This window comes from Scardinius erythrophthalmus (assembly GCF_964197995.2).
Source record: "Scardinius erythrophthalmus genome assembly, chromosome: 2".
Classification (NCBI taxonomy): Eukaryota; Metazoa; Chordata; class Actinopteri; order Cypriniformes; family Leuciscidae; genus Scardinius; species Scardinius erythrophthalmus.
In genome coordinates this window covers 65,548,346-65,565,438 of record NC_138222.1, presented here as the reverse complement: position 1 = coordinate 65,565,438, position 17,093 = coordinate 65,548,346, and the positions used below count along the sequence as shown (strand labels likewise).

General features: G+C 43.4%; 1 protein-coding gene across 1 annotated transcript in view; it reads right to left on the bottom strand.

Annotated features, from left to right (window-relative positions):
* LOC308685847 (leukocyte immunoglobulin-like receptor subfamily A member 3) overlaps positions 1-15,935 on the bottom strand; it is a gene marked incomplete at both ends in the record, with an annotated part of 50,680 nt that extends 34,745 nt beyond the window's left edge. Inside the window, 3 exons of the mRNA XM_081357899.1 lie at positions 12,469-12,744; positions 14,589-14,624; positions 15,881-15,935. Coding sequence (XP_081214025.1) covers positions 12,469-12,744; positions 14,589-14,624; positions 15,881-15,935 — 367 coding nt within the window. The remainder of the gene's footprint in view (positions 1-12,468; positions 12,745-14,588; positions 14,625-15,880) is intronic.
* Positions 15,936-17,093: the final 1,158 nt, after the last annotated feature.

Below are 17,093 nucleotides of genomic sequence, written 5' to 3'. Positions count from 1 at the left end.
TCTTCAAGCAGAAATGCTGGAGAGGATTCATGAAGCTCATTTGGGAGTTGTTAAGTGTAAAGAGAGAGCAAGAGATGTATTGTTTTGGCACGGCATGGGAAAACAAATTGAAGGTGTGGTGTCAAAGTGTGCTGTGTGCAACACTTTCAAAAGACACAATACCAAAGAACCTCTTGTCAGTCATGAATTAACAGACAGGGCGTGGGCAAAGGTAGGAGTTGATCTCTTTCACTTCAACAAAGCAGATTACTTGCTATGTGTGGATTACTTCTCAAAATTTCCTGAAGTTGCAAAGTTGACACAGACAACAAGCCAGCATGTAATAACAGCACTGAAGTCAATATTTGCAAGACACGGGATTCCAGATGAAGTTGTTTCAGATAACGGACCACAGTTTGTGAGTGCTCAATTCAGCAACTTCAGAGATGACTGGGAGTTCAAACACTCGACTTCAAGTCCAAGGTATCCTCAGTCTAATGGTCAAAGTGAAAGAGCTGTACAAACCATCAAAAACCTACTCAAGAAGGTGCAAGAAAGTCAAGGAGATCCGTACATTGCTCTTCTTGAGTACAGGAATACGCCGCTAGGTGGAGTGAAGTTATCTCCTGCACAGCTTCTTATGGGCCGTAGATTGAAAACCAGAATACCAACAGCGAGTAAACTGTTACAGCCGCAGCTGCACAAAGGTGTTCAGCAAAGCCTAAAAGACAGGCAGCTGAAGCAAAAGTTCTACTATGATCGTGGGGCTAGAAACCTGCCTACTCTGAGTGAAGGAGAAATGGTGAGGCTGAGAGCTGAGAATCGTTGGCAGCCAGCTGTAGTGGTGAAAAGTCTTGACAAACCGAGGTCATTCTTGGTTCAAACACAGGGTGGAGAAATCTACAGAAGAAATCGAAAACACCTGCTAAAGACCAAAGAGTTGAGTTTCCAAAATTCACACATTCAGGACTCATTCGATCCAGTTATAAATGACTGTGTTCCTGTTGTGGGTGATACAAAGCAGGCATTGCTCCCTGTACCAACTCCTGCAAAGATGTCTTTGGTGCCTGAAGGTGTTGCTGAAGAAACTGTGAAGGTGACGCGTTCTGGTAGAGTGATTAGACCTCCAAAGCGTTATTCTTGCTGAAGTAAGCAAGTAGTTAATTAAAGTTTAGTAGAGGTTCCGTTCTGTTCAGAGATCTCAAGAAGAAGAAGAAGAAGAAAAAAAAATTTGCAATACTGACTTTCTAATTAGAAATAAGAGTTCAAGTTTATAGTTGTGTTTAATAATACTAATTTAAAAAAAAAGGAAGATGTGATGTATGCTGTTACTTGCCACTAGGTGGAGACCTGTACATGTATCTTTGTTATGACAAGTAAAGCAGAACAAGAACTACATTGACAGTGAACAACTCGTGGTGTGTCTTCTCTTTATTATATTTTGTTTTCCTAAGCGTTAAGCCTAAACAGCTAGCTAGGAGTTACCATCAGACATTACAAACAGTACATATCCTGCTCCGCGGTCCTGCCTGCACTGTGTCATTTGTTCCGGTTGATGACTGGTTCTGACGATGATCCAGGTTATGTGCTCCGGTTTAAAGCGGCCTTCACATCTGACCTATCAAAGCGAAAACAAAGCACCAATCTCCAGTGGTTGAAAGTGGCAACAGCGCTTGACCCCAGATTTAAGGATCTGAAATGCCTTCCCAGATCTGAAAGGGAGGAAGTCTGGAAGTTGATTAAAGAGGAGAGTGCCCAGCAACCTGAGCCTCGTAGAGAACCTGAGCCAGGTCCACCTAAAAAGAAGATGCACTTTCTGTTAGCTGCTGCATCAGATTCAGATGATGAAGAAGACCCAGCATCTGACACGTCTGTGGATCGGTACAGAGGTGAGCCCAGCATCTCCATTGATGACTGTCCATTGGAATGGTGGTCTGGACACGCAAGGGCCTACCCAACCTTGGCACCTCTAGCACAAAAATATCTGGCTACACCTGCAACAACGGTACCGTGTGAAAGACTGTTCTCACTCTCTGGTCACATTTTGCAAAAAAAGAGAGCAGCACTGTCCACTGCTAATGTCACCAGACTGGTGTGTGTTAGCAATTGGGTTAAAGAAAAGAAATAGGAGAGACAACTTAGAACTCAGATAGTTCTGAATCCCATGTCCAATCATGCACTATTTTTCATTTAATCTTACTGTCATTTGGCCTTTTTTTTTATCCATGTTCAGCACAGGTTAATTACAAGGATGACATTCTTCATTTAAAACTAGAAAATGTTACAAATATCCCGCTGTGGCCGTCAATGTTTTAGACTGTTCTGTTTGTCATAAGCGAGTTAGAAATTTCCTACCAGTGTTACATATTACTTGATTGCTGTTATTTCCAGCTAGGAATTGTTTTGCTAATAATGTTATTGTTTATTTTTTAAGTAGCTTAAGAGAGTGGCCTGATAAATGTAATCTCTCAAAGTAAGCACTGCGTTACTTTATTCCTCCTAATATTTGGAAGTTGGTCTACATTGCACTTTTTTTTTTTAATAAAAAAAGGTCAAAAAGGAAATTTTGTGTTCTTTTGATTCCCAATGAAAACGCTGGTAAGATATTCTACATTATGGGCTTAGAACTGCCTTGATATGCAAAATAACAGAATTTTACACGTGCAATTCAAACCGCGATTAATCGCAGTTAACTATGAAGCTTCTGCGATTAATTGCGATTAAAAAAATTAATCGTTTGACAGCCCTAATATATATATATATATATATATATATATATATATATATATATATATATATATATATATCAGGGGTGTCAAACTCATTTTGGTCTGGGGCCCGCATACAGCTTAATCTGATCTCAAGGGGGCCAGACTAGTAAACTCATAGCAAACTTACATAGAACTAACAATAAATCCATTTTTTTCTTTGTATAATTGCAAAGAAGAAGTAATTATAAAAATCTTTATGTTAAATGAATTGTCCTTTTTCAAAATATATTATGAACAACCTAAGTAGTATGTGCAATTTCAACAACACTATTACTCAGTTAAACATTTATTTTAAAGTACATTGTACAATAACTGTGATCAGTTTTTATGCATAATGTCGCAAAACATTTAATCTCAGTTTTGTGGAACTTAAAAACACTGTACTGCATGTTAACAAATAAAACATCAAAATATAGACATTATTTAAAATCGATTTTCCAATTCTGGGAAGCAATTGACGAACACATGAATTGACTACACACAATTAAAATCTTAAGTGGCAGCTGTTTTAAAAAGAAAATCTTTGTAAAATTTACTAATTTATACATTAATTGAGTATGTATGTTTTTTTTTTAAAACAGTTTTTTTTTTTTTTTAAAGTAAACAAATTTACTTTATCAATTTGCCCCTGAAACTTGGCATATTTTAGCCTGCACAAGTGCATCAATATCAGGCATCATGTCCTGAGTAGCAGCCAATTTTAGAATCTCATTTAAGTGCTTATGTGTGAGCTTTGAGCGCAGCTTCGTTTTATTAAATGTTCATTACTGAGAAAACTTGCTCACAAAGGTAGGTAGTCCCAAACATGCACAACATTTTTGCAGCCAGTGCTGTTAATTTAGGATAGCCTGGCAGGAGATACTGATAAAATGTATCCAAGCACACAGAAGCAAATGTTTCCTTCAATTCTACATCACACTGCAAATCAATTATTTTAAGTTGCATGTCAACGGGCACATCAGAAGCTCTGACTGTGAATGGTGAGCGAAAAACTGCGAATTCTGTCTCAAGTTCACTAAAAACCTGAAATTGTTTCTCAAACTCCCTCAGCAACCCTGAAATCTTGTCTTTGTACTGTCTCACGTCAGGATTAATGCTTGCTGCGCACACATCTCTTAAACAGTGAAAATGAGCAGGGTCACCGCTTGCCATCTGCGTCTCCCATAACGTGAGCTTTAACTTGAATGCACGTATGCTGTCATAATACTGTGTTACAATTTTTTTGCGTCCTTGCAACATTTTGTTTTTTTTAATAATCAGATTATTCAAGTGCTCTGTAATATCAACCATAAATGCAAGGACCTGCAGCCATAGTGGGCACTGTAATTCTTTAACAGGTTTTTTGATTCTTTAACTCAACTATAATATTGAGTACAACAAAATAAACAACTGTCTTACCGATCGTTAGTTTGAGCGGGCTTTCATGACGCACACACTTTCAGCACGAGGGGATTCGTGCTGAAAGTGTGTGCGTCATGAAAGCCCACTCGAACTAACGATCGGTAAGACAGTTTATTTTGTTTACTCATTGAGTGAAGCGGCAACCTGTTTTGACCGTCTGAATAACGTACTTGGTTACTTACGTAACCTCGGTTCCCTTAGAGATAAGGGAACGAGTACTGCATTGAAAACGCGGTGGGAAAACTCCTTTTCTCGAGAATATTGAAGCCTTTATTTTAAAACGCATTGCTTGCAGCACAGGCGAGAGCATCATGCTCGCGCGAGCTAGCTGATAGGCTGTGCTGTAGGTAACTGCACGAACCAATGGCGAGAGTGCAGAGGCGGGGAAACCAATCAGAGGGCTTGGCGCCCTGCCATACTAGAGTGCGCCAAATAGGGCGTGGCATGAGAGTATAAATGCAGAGAAATCTCGCCATAAAACAGGTCTAATCGACTGAACGAAAAATACCTGATGTTAGAGAAATAGCACGGCAGGGCAACGCAGTACTCGTTCCTTTATCTCTAATGGAACCGAGGTTACGTAAGTAACCAAGTACGTTACCTTACGAGAACGTTCTCTCGTACTGCGTTGAAAACGCTGTGGGAACCCTTTTTAAAACGCCGTGCTATAAGTCTCATGGCTACTCTGAAATCCAGGAATCCCGGGATTAGGAAAGTGTAGCCCAAAATACCACAGACCAGAACATCGGGCCTAGAGATATCATAGTGTGTACATAGACTGGGGCAAAGGGCCAGCCTATGTAAAGTTCCCTATAACTCAGAGAACAGCCGAGTATCTGAGCCAAAAATTAGCCTGGGTCCGTAGAGCCAGGGCTAGACTGAGAGAACTCGTGCTTGTAAAGCAGGGACCTCTAAGTTATAAAATCTTGCAAATGTGGACGGAGTTGACCAGCCGGCCGCCGCACAAATGTCTTCAATAGGGACACCACTAGTCCAAGCCCACGAGGAGGCGATGCCTCTCGTAGAGTGAGCTCTAACACCTATGGGACAAGAGAGGCCCAGTGAGGTGTATGCTAGAGCAATAGCGTCATCTATCCATCTGGATAGTGTGAGTTCCGTGACCGGAAGACCCTTGGTCCGGCCCCCGAAACAGACAAAGAGCTGTTCAGACTGTTGAAACGAGGTCGAACGCTCCAAGTATATTCTCAGCGCTCTAACAGGGCAGAGCGTGTGAGCATCACTGTCTTCTCCCGATGTTGGGAGAGCTGACAGAGAAATTACCTGTGCTCTGAACGGAGTCGAGAGCACCTTAGGCACATAACCATGTCTTGGCTTCAAAAGGACTTTAGAGTCGTTAGGGCCAAACTCAAGACAGGAAGCGCTCGTAGAAAGCGCATGTAAGTCCCCTACTCTTTTAATTGACGCCAGTGCCAATAACAGAGCGGTTTTCAAGGGAGAGGGGCTTTAGGTCCGCCGACTGAAGTGGTTCAAAGGGAGGTCCCTTAAGGGCTCGTAGAACCAGGGAAAGATCCCAGGCCGGCACTGAAGGTGGTCGCGGCGGGTTGAGCCTTCTAGCTCCTTTAAGGAAGCGAACAATAAGGTCGCTTTTTCCCAAAGAAGATCCAGCCACCAGAACGTGAAAAGCCGCAATGGCTGTCACATATACTTTGAGCGTGGACGGGGAGCGCCCCGCGTCCAACATCTCCTGAAGGAAGGAAAGTACCATAGGCACTTCACAAGTATACGGGTCGAGTTCTCGAGCCAGACACCAGCTGGAGAACACTGACCATTTAAGATGGTAGAGACGTCTAGTGGACGGAGCTCTAGCCTCCATAATAGTATTTAAGACGCCCTCTGGGAGGTCCTGGGGTACCCGTTGAGTGGCCATGCATGTAGGGCCCACAAATCGGGATGGGGGTGCCAGATTTTTCTGTTCGCTTGAGCCAATAGATCGCTCCTCAGAGGAATTGGCCAATGTTCTGAAACAGACAGCTGTATCAACTCTGGGAACCAAGATTGGGACCGCCAGAGGGGAGCTATTAAGAGGATTGCACACCCCGTGTTCCTGATCCGTTCGATAACCTGAGGTAGCATCGAGACCGGAGGGAACGCGTAAAGGGGAAGATTGGGCCAGTCGTGGGCCAGCGCGTCCATCTTCTTTGAGAAGAAGATTGGGCAATGACAGTTGTCTTCTGAGGCGAAGAGGTCTACCTCTGCCTGCCCGAAGACTTCCCATAATAGGAGAACTGTCTGGGGGTGGAGTGACCATTCCTCTGGGGGAACGTTGCCCCGAGAGAGCATGTCTGCTCCTGTGTTCAACATGCCCGGCATGTGAGCTGCTCTGAGCGAGCGCAGATTGGTCTGAGCCCATAGTAGCAACTGAGTAGCCATGGCGAACAGTTTGCGGGATCTGAGGCCACCCTGGCGATTTATGTAGGACACCACTGACATGTTGTCCGTCCGGACCAAGACATGGTGTCCTGCCAGGTATGGAAGAAAAGTTTTTAGGGCTAGAAAAACCGCTCTCATCTCGAGGCAGTTTATGTGTAGGCGTTTCTCCGAGCTCGACCAGAGGCCGGAGGCAGGCCTGCCTTCGTACAGGGCTCCCCAACCTGAGTTGGAGGCATCTGTCAAAATAACCCTCCTTTCTGAGACCACTCCCATGCTTACACCCTGCTGGTACCAGCTGGCATTCTTCCAGGGGGCCAGTGCCTGAATGCAGTGCTGGTCCACCCTGATATTCAAGAAGCCCGAACGCCAGGCGTGAGGCGGTACCTGAGGCGCTAGCCACAGCTGAAGAGGACGCATGTGCAGTAGGCCTAGTTGGAGTACTGAAGATGCCGAAGCCATAAGGCCCAAAATCCTCTGATACGTTCGGAGGGGTACATGTGCGCCCCTCGTGAACGACGCGGCGAGCCGCTGAATCGAGAGAGCACGGGTTGGTGTGGGCCATGCTCTCATAAGTCAAAGTCGAGAACTGTTCCCAAGAACGTGATACGTTGGCTGGGCAACAGAATACTCTTGGAGAGGTTTACTCTGAGCCCCAGGCATTCCAGATGACTGAGAAGCCAGGCTTTGTGAGTATGGGACTCCCCCTCTGACTGAGTCAAAATGAGCCAGTCATCGAGGTAGTTCAGGATGCGCATTCCCCGTTGTCTTAGGGGGGAGAGAGCTGCATCCATGCATTTCGTGAACGTACAAGGTGCCAGTGCCAGTCCAAAAGGTAGAACTGTGTACTGGTATGTCTGCCCCTCGAAGGCGAATCTCAAGAATGGCCTGTGGTGGGGGTTCACTTGAATGTGAAAGTACGCGTCTTTTAGATCCACTGAAAAGAACCAGTCGCCTGGGCGAATCTGCGCCAGGATGTGTCTGGTTGTAAGCATTCTGAATGGCCGTGTCATGAGAGCCTTGTTCAGATGTCTGAGATCTAAAATGGGTCTTAAGCCGCCGTCCTTCTTCGGAACGAGGAAGTAACGGCTGTAAAACCCTGACTCGCTTTGTGAAGCGGGAACTCTCTCGACAGCCCCCTTTGCCAGCAGACCCTGTACTTCGGTGCGGAGGACGTGAGACAACGTGCTCCTTACCGAGGTTTGAATAACAGCTCGAAAGCGGGGGGGTCTGCGGGCGAATTGAAGCGAGTAACCGCGCTTTATTATGTTCATCACCCACTCTGAGACTCCGGGAATGGCCTGCCACGCCAAAGCCCGATGAGCCAGAGGTATTATCATATCTGAGGACTGAGCGCCCGGAGCCGGGGGTTCGACTAGACAAAAATTGAATGAGAAATTTTGCTCGATTTGTGCTTTGTGTGGGTCGCTGTTAAAACAGCGTTTGTGTGCAGCGGTGCGTGAGGAATAACAGGCCCTTTTACTGCATGTAAAACCACTCCAGCCGCCTGAACTGTAGAGGGGGCTGTGAGTAGCACTCGAGCGGTCTTCGGGGCTGGTCCGGCCGCGGCGGGACATAAACCCCTCTTCCTGTCGGTTAGGACGGCTTCTTAGGCTCGTGGTCGAGCGTGAGCTTCGGCCTGGGTCCCTGGCGCTTAGGGAACGGGTACCGCTTCGCAGGCTTTAAGTGCTGACTGGTTTCAGCCGCTGGGCGGGGCTGGTGGACCTGTGGCACTGACTTCTCTGGCCGCGGCGTGCTCTTAGGGCGCCGTAAAGCAGAGCTGGAGCGTTTTGGTAACCGCGAAGCCGCTAACGGATGGGCCGAAAAGACCAGACGTGGAGATCGGAGAATCCAGGAAGGCGGTTCTGTCTGCGTCCCTGATTTCCGTCAAATTGAGCCATAGATGGCGCTCAAGCACGATCAAACTGGCCATGCTACGGCCGAGGGCCTGTGCAGTGGTCTTCGTGGCCCGCAGTGCCAAATCAGAAGCACTACGGAGGTCCTTCAGGGCGTCTGGATCAGGGCCTGACTCATCCATGGAGCGGAGGAGCTTGGCTTAAAACGCCTGAAGTGTAGCCATGGCGTGAATCCCCGAAGCGGACTGGCCAGCGGCAGCATAAGCACGGCTGGCTAAGGACGAGGTAGCCCTGCATGGTTTGGAGGGAAGCGCCATTTTAGACCTCCAACTTCCTGCAGTGGGAGGGCACAAATGAACCGCGACCGCTTCCTCGATGGGGGGAAGAGACACGTAGCCCTTTTCTTCAGCGCCGTCGACGGAGGAGAGTGTGGAGGAGGCTGAAGAGCGCGTTCGCGCTGAAAAGGGCACGTGCCAGCTTTTAGTAAGCTCCTCGTGGACCTCCGGCAGAAAGGGAGCGGCGATCTGACGGGGGGCAGATTGGCGGCCCGGCAGGTACCACTCGTCGAGGCGGCCTCTTGTAGGCTCATCTGGAGAAAGCCAGTTGAGGCCTAGTTCGTCGACAGCGCGAGACATGACACGGAAAAGTTCGGCGTCAATACTTGCACGTGTATCAGGATGATCGCATAGAGAGGAGGGGGCGGGATCCGCGGAGACCGACCATTCCTCACTCTCAGATGCCGCCACAGAAACTGCATCATCCTCAGCGGATCCGCCGAAGGAAACGAGTCCCGCCGCTTCGAGAGAGGGGCGTTGATCGTTCCTCGCGAACAGAACCGGAGATGGGGGGGTGGGCGAAGCACGCGGGGAAGGACCCGGCGTGAAATCTCCAACCTCACCGCATTCGGGGATCCTCTGATCTCGCCGTTTCTTCCTACGGGGCTCGCGGGGCGCCGGAGAAGGAAGTGAGGCGGGTTCACCCTCTGAAGTAGCGAGGGCGAGTCGAGACCGGAGAACCGCCATGGTCATGCTGTCGCAGTGTGGACAGCCGCCTTTAGTGAGCGCTGACTCGGTGTGCTCAGGACCGAGGCAGACGGCACACAGTGTGTGTCTGTCAGACACATGCAGGGAAACCCCGCAGGACTCACAGACAGGCATTTGAATCAACGCCGTACGCTGTGAAAACAGCGGTTTGCTCTTTTATGAGATAGCAAAAAGGATACTCGTCGGATGCCACAGGGAAACGCTCAGCCGGCGATCTGCCAAGACGCGAAGCTGTTCCGCTGAAGGGCTTTTCCACGGCGAGTGGCTTCTCTCTGGAGATTTCCAGCGAAGAGGTGTGTCTCGAAGCTGAAGGAGATTAGATCTGTTTTATGGCGAGATTTCTCTGCATTTATACTCTCATGCCACGCCCTATTTGGCGCGCTCGAGTATGGCAGGGCGCCAAACTCTCTGATTGGTTTGCGCACCTCTGCGCTCTCGCCATTGGTTCGTGCAGTTGCCTACAGCACAGCCTATCAGCTAGCTCGCACGAGCATGATGCTCTCGCCTGTGCTGCAAGCAATGCGTTTTAAAATAAAGGCTTCAATATTCTCGAGAAAAGGAGTTTTCCCACAGCGTTTTCAACGCAGTACGAGAGAATGTTCTCGTAAGGGAACTGACGGCAGTTTAGCAAACTCGTCCAACGCTGCCAGAGGAACCACTGAGAATCCCTGGTATCTCAGGGCATTATCTGGGATGTCTTCTATGGATTTGGTAAGAGAGACGATTCACGGTAGTTTTCCACACACGCGACCTCGCGTCTCTCACGTGTGATAAGCGCTGTTTCTTGAGAATCGCGCTACTCAGTTATTTGATAATCAAAGGGGAAAATACTATCCCCACACGTTCAAACAACATTTTACCAACTTTAAATCAGTTCTCGTATGGACAACTGTCCTAAAATGGTATCTTTTATCAAACTAGTACTCATCGATCTTCCAGCCATCACCTCTTCTTCCCGGACGTCACCCCTCGTCCCCGCCCCTTCAACATTTAACCAATCCCAGCTCTTAAAGCCCATGTTGCAGGTTAACCACCACTGCCGATTAATGGGTACATAAATCACTCAAGATATGTATATAATTTTTAAAATGTCTTAAAAATGGTCTTAAATAGCTTTTTTTTACGTTTTTGGTATTAACGGTTTTTTTTTCGCAATTCGGTGATGACGTCACGTTGTGGAGAAGTGGAGGAAAGCTAGCATCAGCCTATATGGAACGTTCAAGCCATCTCGTATAGATCGTACTTACGAGTTTAACGCACTTTAACGCCACCACAATGTCGTAAATACTTAATAATTAAATGCATGGTCCTAGGAGAATGAGTGGAGAGTTGGTTAAGTGTCCTGGTGAGTTACTATCATTTAGCAACGCAATGAGAGCACTGGAGCTAACGTTAGTCTACGATCAGCAGTGCACAATAACGACACATTTTTTTTTTTTTTTTACTGTCTTTGAATAGCACCGAGTGAAAAATCAACGTTTTCTTTATATCTAAGCAGTGATCATGACGTTAGTTCAGATAAGTACCAGTAACCTTTGTCATAGTGTAGTACTGGTAAACTTTGTCATCTAGAAATAGAAGGCATCATTATAGCTATATGGGCATTTCTAAGCGTTTATCTCTTCCTCCGGTGAAAATGTTGTTGCAAACGTAGCCACCGCGTGTCTGTCGCCTATGGTCTGTCGCCTATGGTCTGTCGCTATGTTTGGCAGGTGCTTGTGTGGGCGCCGGCGGTGCCGTCCCATGGAAACTGCGTTGGAAAGCGTGTGCTGTAGGGAAGTGAGTGCGTTTTGGTCGCTGGTCGAGGAGCTCACCCCGCGACCAGATGTGACGTGCCTCACTCAGCAGTCAGCATCCAGAGTTTTTACACCAGCACAAACAGAGTAGTTCACCATTGTCAATCTACCTACTATATATTTCTATATATCTATCTAGCTGCTAGCTATCTATGCTAACGTTATGCTATCTGGCTGTCTGCCTATCTCTCTCTATACTAGCCTATCTGTCTGTCTGTCTGTCTGTCTATATATATATATATATATATATATATATATATATATATATATATATATATATATATAGTCTATATATCTATCTATATCTATGCATTTATCTATTTATCTATAATCTGCGCTATCTGAATTCTCTCGTCTGCTACTCGTCTCTCTAGTCACTCTCAATGCTCTCAAGGCGGGCTTTGGTAATTCTCTCCCCAATGTGACGTAATGCAATGCATTGTGGGGGAAAGGAGAGTCATTGCAAACCGCTGTAGTTTTTCGTATTATATTCCGTTTTGTGATACCTAACAACATAAAATACAATGGATAACAGTTTAAATGTTTATTACCAACAAGTAAATTGCACAAATTCATTGAAAAATTAACCCTGCAACATGGCCTTTAACAGTGGCAAGTTCTTTTAACTCATAATCATACATTTTCCTTCCTTTTCAATGAAAATAATATTGTACAAGGAAACCAATACACATGCATGTATATAAATAAAATATTAGAAAATAATATTAAGGAAATATTACTAAACCAAATGAATACCCAAACTATATGAATAAATTTCAATCAGGCTTCATTGTAAAAACTTTCTTAGAACAAAAATGTGTAATCCGTGAAAACACTCTGAGTTTGTGGTTTTGACTTCAACACTAATAATCTGTACATCACGTCATTCTCTCTGACTTCAGTACAAAACTCATCAGAACTGAACTCAATCGCTCCAGTCCTTTTCTATTCTCATGACACTCATGAATATCTCCTGTAACCATAGTGACAGTGACTAAATATTAAAGAAGGAGACGCACATAAGACTGGAAAGTCACAATTTACATGATTTTATAATAAACCAAAACCTCCACAAAACAAACACACACACACCCACACCCACACACACACACACACACACACACACACACACACACGACGTGTGCAGTTACTGAATAATGACTAAAAGTGAATTTCTTCAGTCCTCTTATAACAACAAAACAAATAATTAACAGATGTGAATATGAAGACTCACCTGATACAGTCAGAGTAACAGCATCACTGAAGTCTGTCCATGAGTCTGATCTCTCTCCTCTACACCTGTATTCACCACTGTAAGACGCATCAACTGTTAATCTTAAAATGTAATCTGTTGTTGGTGGTATAAATGGATAGAACATGTGAGTGTTTCCATCTCTAGTCCATCTGTATATCCACTCAAAGATTCCTCCTGTCTCTATGTCACATTTGAAAGTGACTGTCTCTCCACTGAACACAGGCTGATCTGGCCACACCCTTATTTCAGGTTTCACTGAGAAACATAGAAGTAAATATTGAAAAGCATTGCAGTATCAAGATCACTGTCATGAACTCAAAACTTCATCAGGAGAAAAACACTCAGATTAAAAATCTAGTTTGCTTGTAAATTGTAATGATTACATCAAAATGTATGCATTTGTAAAAACTAGCTGAAACTGATATATTTATCCAGTCTGCAAGTCCTTTGTATTATTGATCTGCCAGTTCTGACCAGTAGATGATGCTGTTTACAGTCTGAGTGTTTAAAGATCTGAACTGAACTTACTAACTTCTGTCTGTCTGTTCTCAAGCCCTTTTCTCTTCCAGCCCTTCAACCAAACCACACTGAATGAATAAAGCTAAGCATTGGTGCTCAATGATCTTAAAGGGACACTTCACCCATTTGCATTAAGCTTTGCATTGTTAGAAACCCAGTCATACTATTGAATGGTCGTGCAATACTCTCTCATTTTCCCCTGAGATGGGAGAAATCTGTTATTTACCTCTTACACTTCCTCCTACAATGACGCAAAAATCGTCATTTTGCGTCATTGTAGGAGGAAGTGTAAGAGGGGGGGATTTCTGTTAAGACTACAGACACTCGTTCCTCATCTTTCCCAGGGGGCGGGACCCGCTCACGCTACAGACCTATTACAGATCAGTGGGTGGGACTTTACTCTCTGAAACTGAAAGCAATATCCTCCATCTTTTTTGAAGCTAAGCTAACAGGCGCTGTGGAGACAGATATAAAGTTATGACAATAGCGGAGGAGAGTGCTCAATATGATATAGAGGAGGAGGATTTCGGAAGTCTAATGCTTGAATCAGGTGTTTGTGGCTACCTTTACAAGCCGGGTTATAGTGAAGAGCAGCCGAGGCAGAAGACCTGCCTGCCGCGGACGAGGAGCCCGGACTGGCTCGAGTTAGGGCGGACCGGTGGCGCCGGTGATCTCACTATGCAGCTACGAACCGCTACGAACACAGAGATAGAGTCCGTCTGCGGCAAAGAATTTCAACGATGACAATTTCTCCTGGACGAAATCTCTGAATCAGACGAGGACACGGACGTTTGTGTTTAGAACTATCCTAGTTTCGCACCGCATATGTTCTGACTGAACATCCAGGTACCATGCAATAATTCACCTTTTCGAAAGAAATACAAACGAGGAGTAATGCACTAATGAGTTCGCCAACTAACTAGACATTTTGTGTGAGTGTGAAATGAATTTCAAGCTCTGGTAGTAGCTAGCCTTGTAGACGGAAGAGTGATTTCTCTTATAGGCAGATATGCGCTTTCTGGATTAGTGGGAGTGGCTTGCGGAGCTGTGCAATGTGGTGCATTGTGGGAGTTGTTGTCTTTCATACAAATGCGTCCTGAAGTTATTTTTTGTCTTTTCTCGGTCACGAAGGCACCAAATTCAAAAATTATTTTACATTTCGACTACATATATGACCCACTTTAAATAAAAAACAATGTTCAAATGGGTGAAATGACCCTTTAATGACACGCAGTCAATAATTAATAAAAAAATGAGAAAAAAAAAACTCATTTCTGTTTTATACAGTGGATATGATCTTTTAAAATCAATGTCTGACTGAACTACTTTACAACAGCAAGACTGCTTGATTGATTGAATAAATAGCAGATTTCTGTAATGATTTGCAGCATAAGTAACTACAGTCAGATGATTCTGTGAAATATGCAAAACATGGACATAAAACATCAGCAAAGAGACAAATGTGGGATCCTGATGTAAACATGAAGATAATATGGTTATAGTAAACCATATATAGTAAACTACTATAACACAATTCACATTAGTTAAAAACTAAAATTTACTGCAGTAAAGCACAGTACCTTGACTGAGTCCAGAGTGAACGAGGGACATCAGCACTAAAAGCAGAAGAAACACAGATATGAATCATTTCCATTCATTCAACACAATGTAAATCACACACTGAAACATGTCTAGAGTTTATTCTACATGAACTGAAAGTGTTTTTCTGTTGTGATGCTCATTCAGGAGAACTGATGGATTATTCTCCAGCATTTAACATCATCACACACACTGACGTCACAGGACTCGTGAACTGATACGAGAGTCGATTCAGTGATTCACTGTTTGATTCACTGATTGATTCACTGTTTGATTCACTGTTTGATTCAATGATTGATTCACTGTTTGATTCACTGATGCTCAACAACAATTAAGCAGTTTGAACACTGAGCTTCACAACATACAACATCATATGACATTATACACTCTAAAAAAAATTCTGTGGCTTAGTAAATATTACAGAAATATTTCACTTTATTAACTTAATAAAATCTCTGAATATCGTTTAATTGATTGTTTAAGTTAAACATACCAAAATAATTGAGTAAAAATCCAACAGTTAATTTGACCTAAAATTTACAGATATATTTGTTTTGTTTTTTTTCAATAAAATTATTAAGTATTTGACTAACTAATTATTCTTTATAATATACTTAATATATTTGTAAAAAAATCTACAAAAATATTTGAGAATATTGAATTAAACTGATCTGTTTCAAGAAACAAAAATATTACTTAATTCAAATCAATATTATTAATATATTTAACACTCTGTTCAGATAGACTGCTCACTAAATGATAAGAATCAGTGATGCCTAAGCTCAACAGTTTTTGAGCCACATCCATGTAAAATGCCAGGTATCATGACTCCTCCCCCACCCTCTGACGTGACGACAACTCGACGGTTGAGTGAGCGCGCGCTGTTTGAACTCTTCAGTCTCCAGAACAACAGTTCTCTAAGTTCTCAGCGTCGCAGATTTAGTGCATTTCCTCGGTGAAATTCAGGTTTGTGTATGTTTTATTTTATCTATAAAATCATTACTGTTTATTTAAATCATTTTATTTAATGCAAAACAACATACAGAGGCGTAATTCGACACCTAACCGAGAGTCGCGCCTGTCTTTTCGCGTGATTTAAACGCTTTGCATAAACACACGACTTTATTCCTAATGATTTGGATGATAAAATGTCCTCAGAACTGTCACTTTTTGTTTATTGGCAGGTTATGGAGTCAGTCGCTCTCAGTATCTTTCGGCTGTGCCTGTGACTCTGAGTGAAATACAGAACGGCGGTCTAAAGTTTTAAGTTCACCCGCAGAGCGCGAGTCTCTCTCCGGCTCGAGAACCAGCTCTGAGACGGTGGACATCGGATTACAGACTGGTTGATTACACTTGAATTAGGCTATCTGAATGTTTAAATGTTTCATTTTTACTTATAAAATGTTTGTTAAAGGTTGTCTAAGCGATCCCGGGAGATGTTTCTTCTTGTTGACATTCGAATTATTGTCAAACAAAACGGAGGCTAGCTAGACCCTCCCTCCTCCTCATCCGCGCACTAACCCCCGAACCCCACCCCCACATCATTCTTGTCGGTTATTGGCTGGAACAGTTTGTTGTGTTTCGTGCTGCGGGTCGCTCTGTTTGTTGCTCAGTTTGTTTTTGTTGCAGTTTGTGGAGCCTGTGGTGTCTACAGAGACCGCGTTTTTTTACAGTGTGTTCAGGGGACAGGCAGCTAGCGGATAGTGAGGAGATGTTTGCGGTATGTGACAAAAAATGTTTTGGCCTAAAAAACGAGTGACATGACTTAGAGCACCTTTAAATGAGTTTAAATGTAGGCAATATTTAATACATGTTAAAAACAGTGTAAAATGTGCTGTAGCCTACTCATCGACAATAAAGGCCAATGTCATCTAACGTATAATGTTACTGGTGGTTGTATGGAATAGGCTATTATTTTAAAAGGTATAAAAAAAAAAGTTAATATTACTCAAATAAAAAAAAACATTTAATATTACTCATGAATATTGTTTTTAAACGTTTAATTGTTAAATTATTTCTACTCAATTTTATTTGTTAATGTACCAGATGCAGTTACTCAGATTTACTTATTTTTTTTACTTGTATTTACTCAATTCATACAGTATATTTCATTGATTTCACAGCTTTAAAATTTACTAAATTTTTTTTGAGTGTAAAAATGTTTCACCAAAAAAAAATTGAGTAAATAATAGTTAAGCTTTTTACAGTGTAGGCTAATGTAGAAGATTTTAATATTTAGAAAATAAGTAATTTAGCTATATATTTGTACACTATTATTTCCTCTGTGTGTGACTTTGGTTTGACTTTCTGAAGCCTGAAGAAAGCAGAAAATTATATTCTAGTATGTCTAATATATTCTAGTATGTCTATTATATTCTAGTATATCACACGGTACAAAGACCTTTTACCCAAACATATCTATAGAGTGTATTACCATCTTTGGAAAAGGATGTATGGTATATATGTGTGAGCTGAGAAAAATCTGG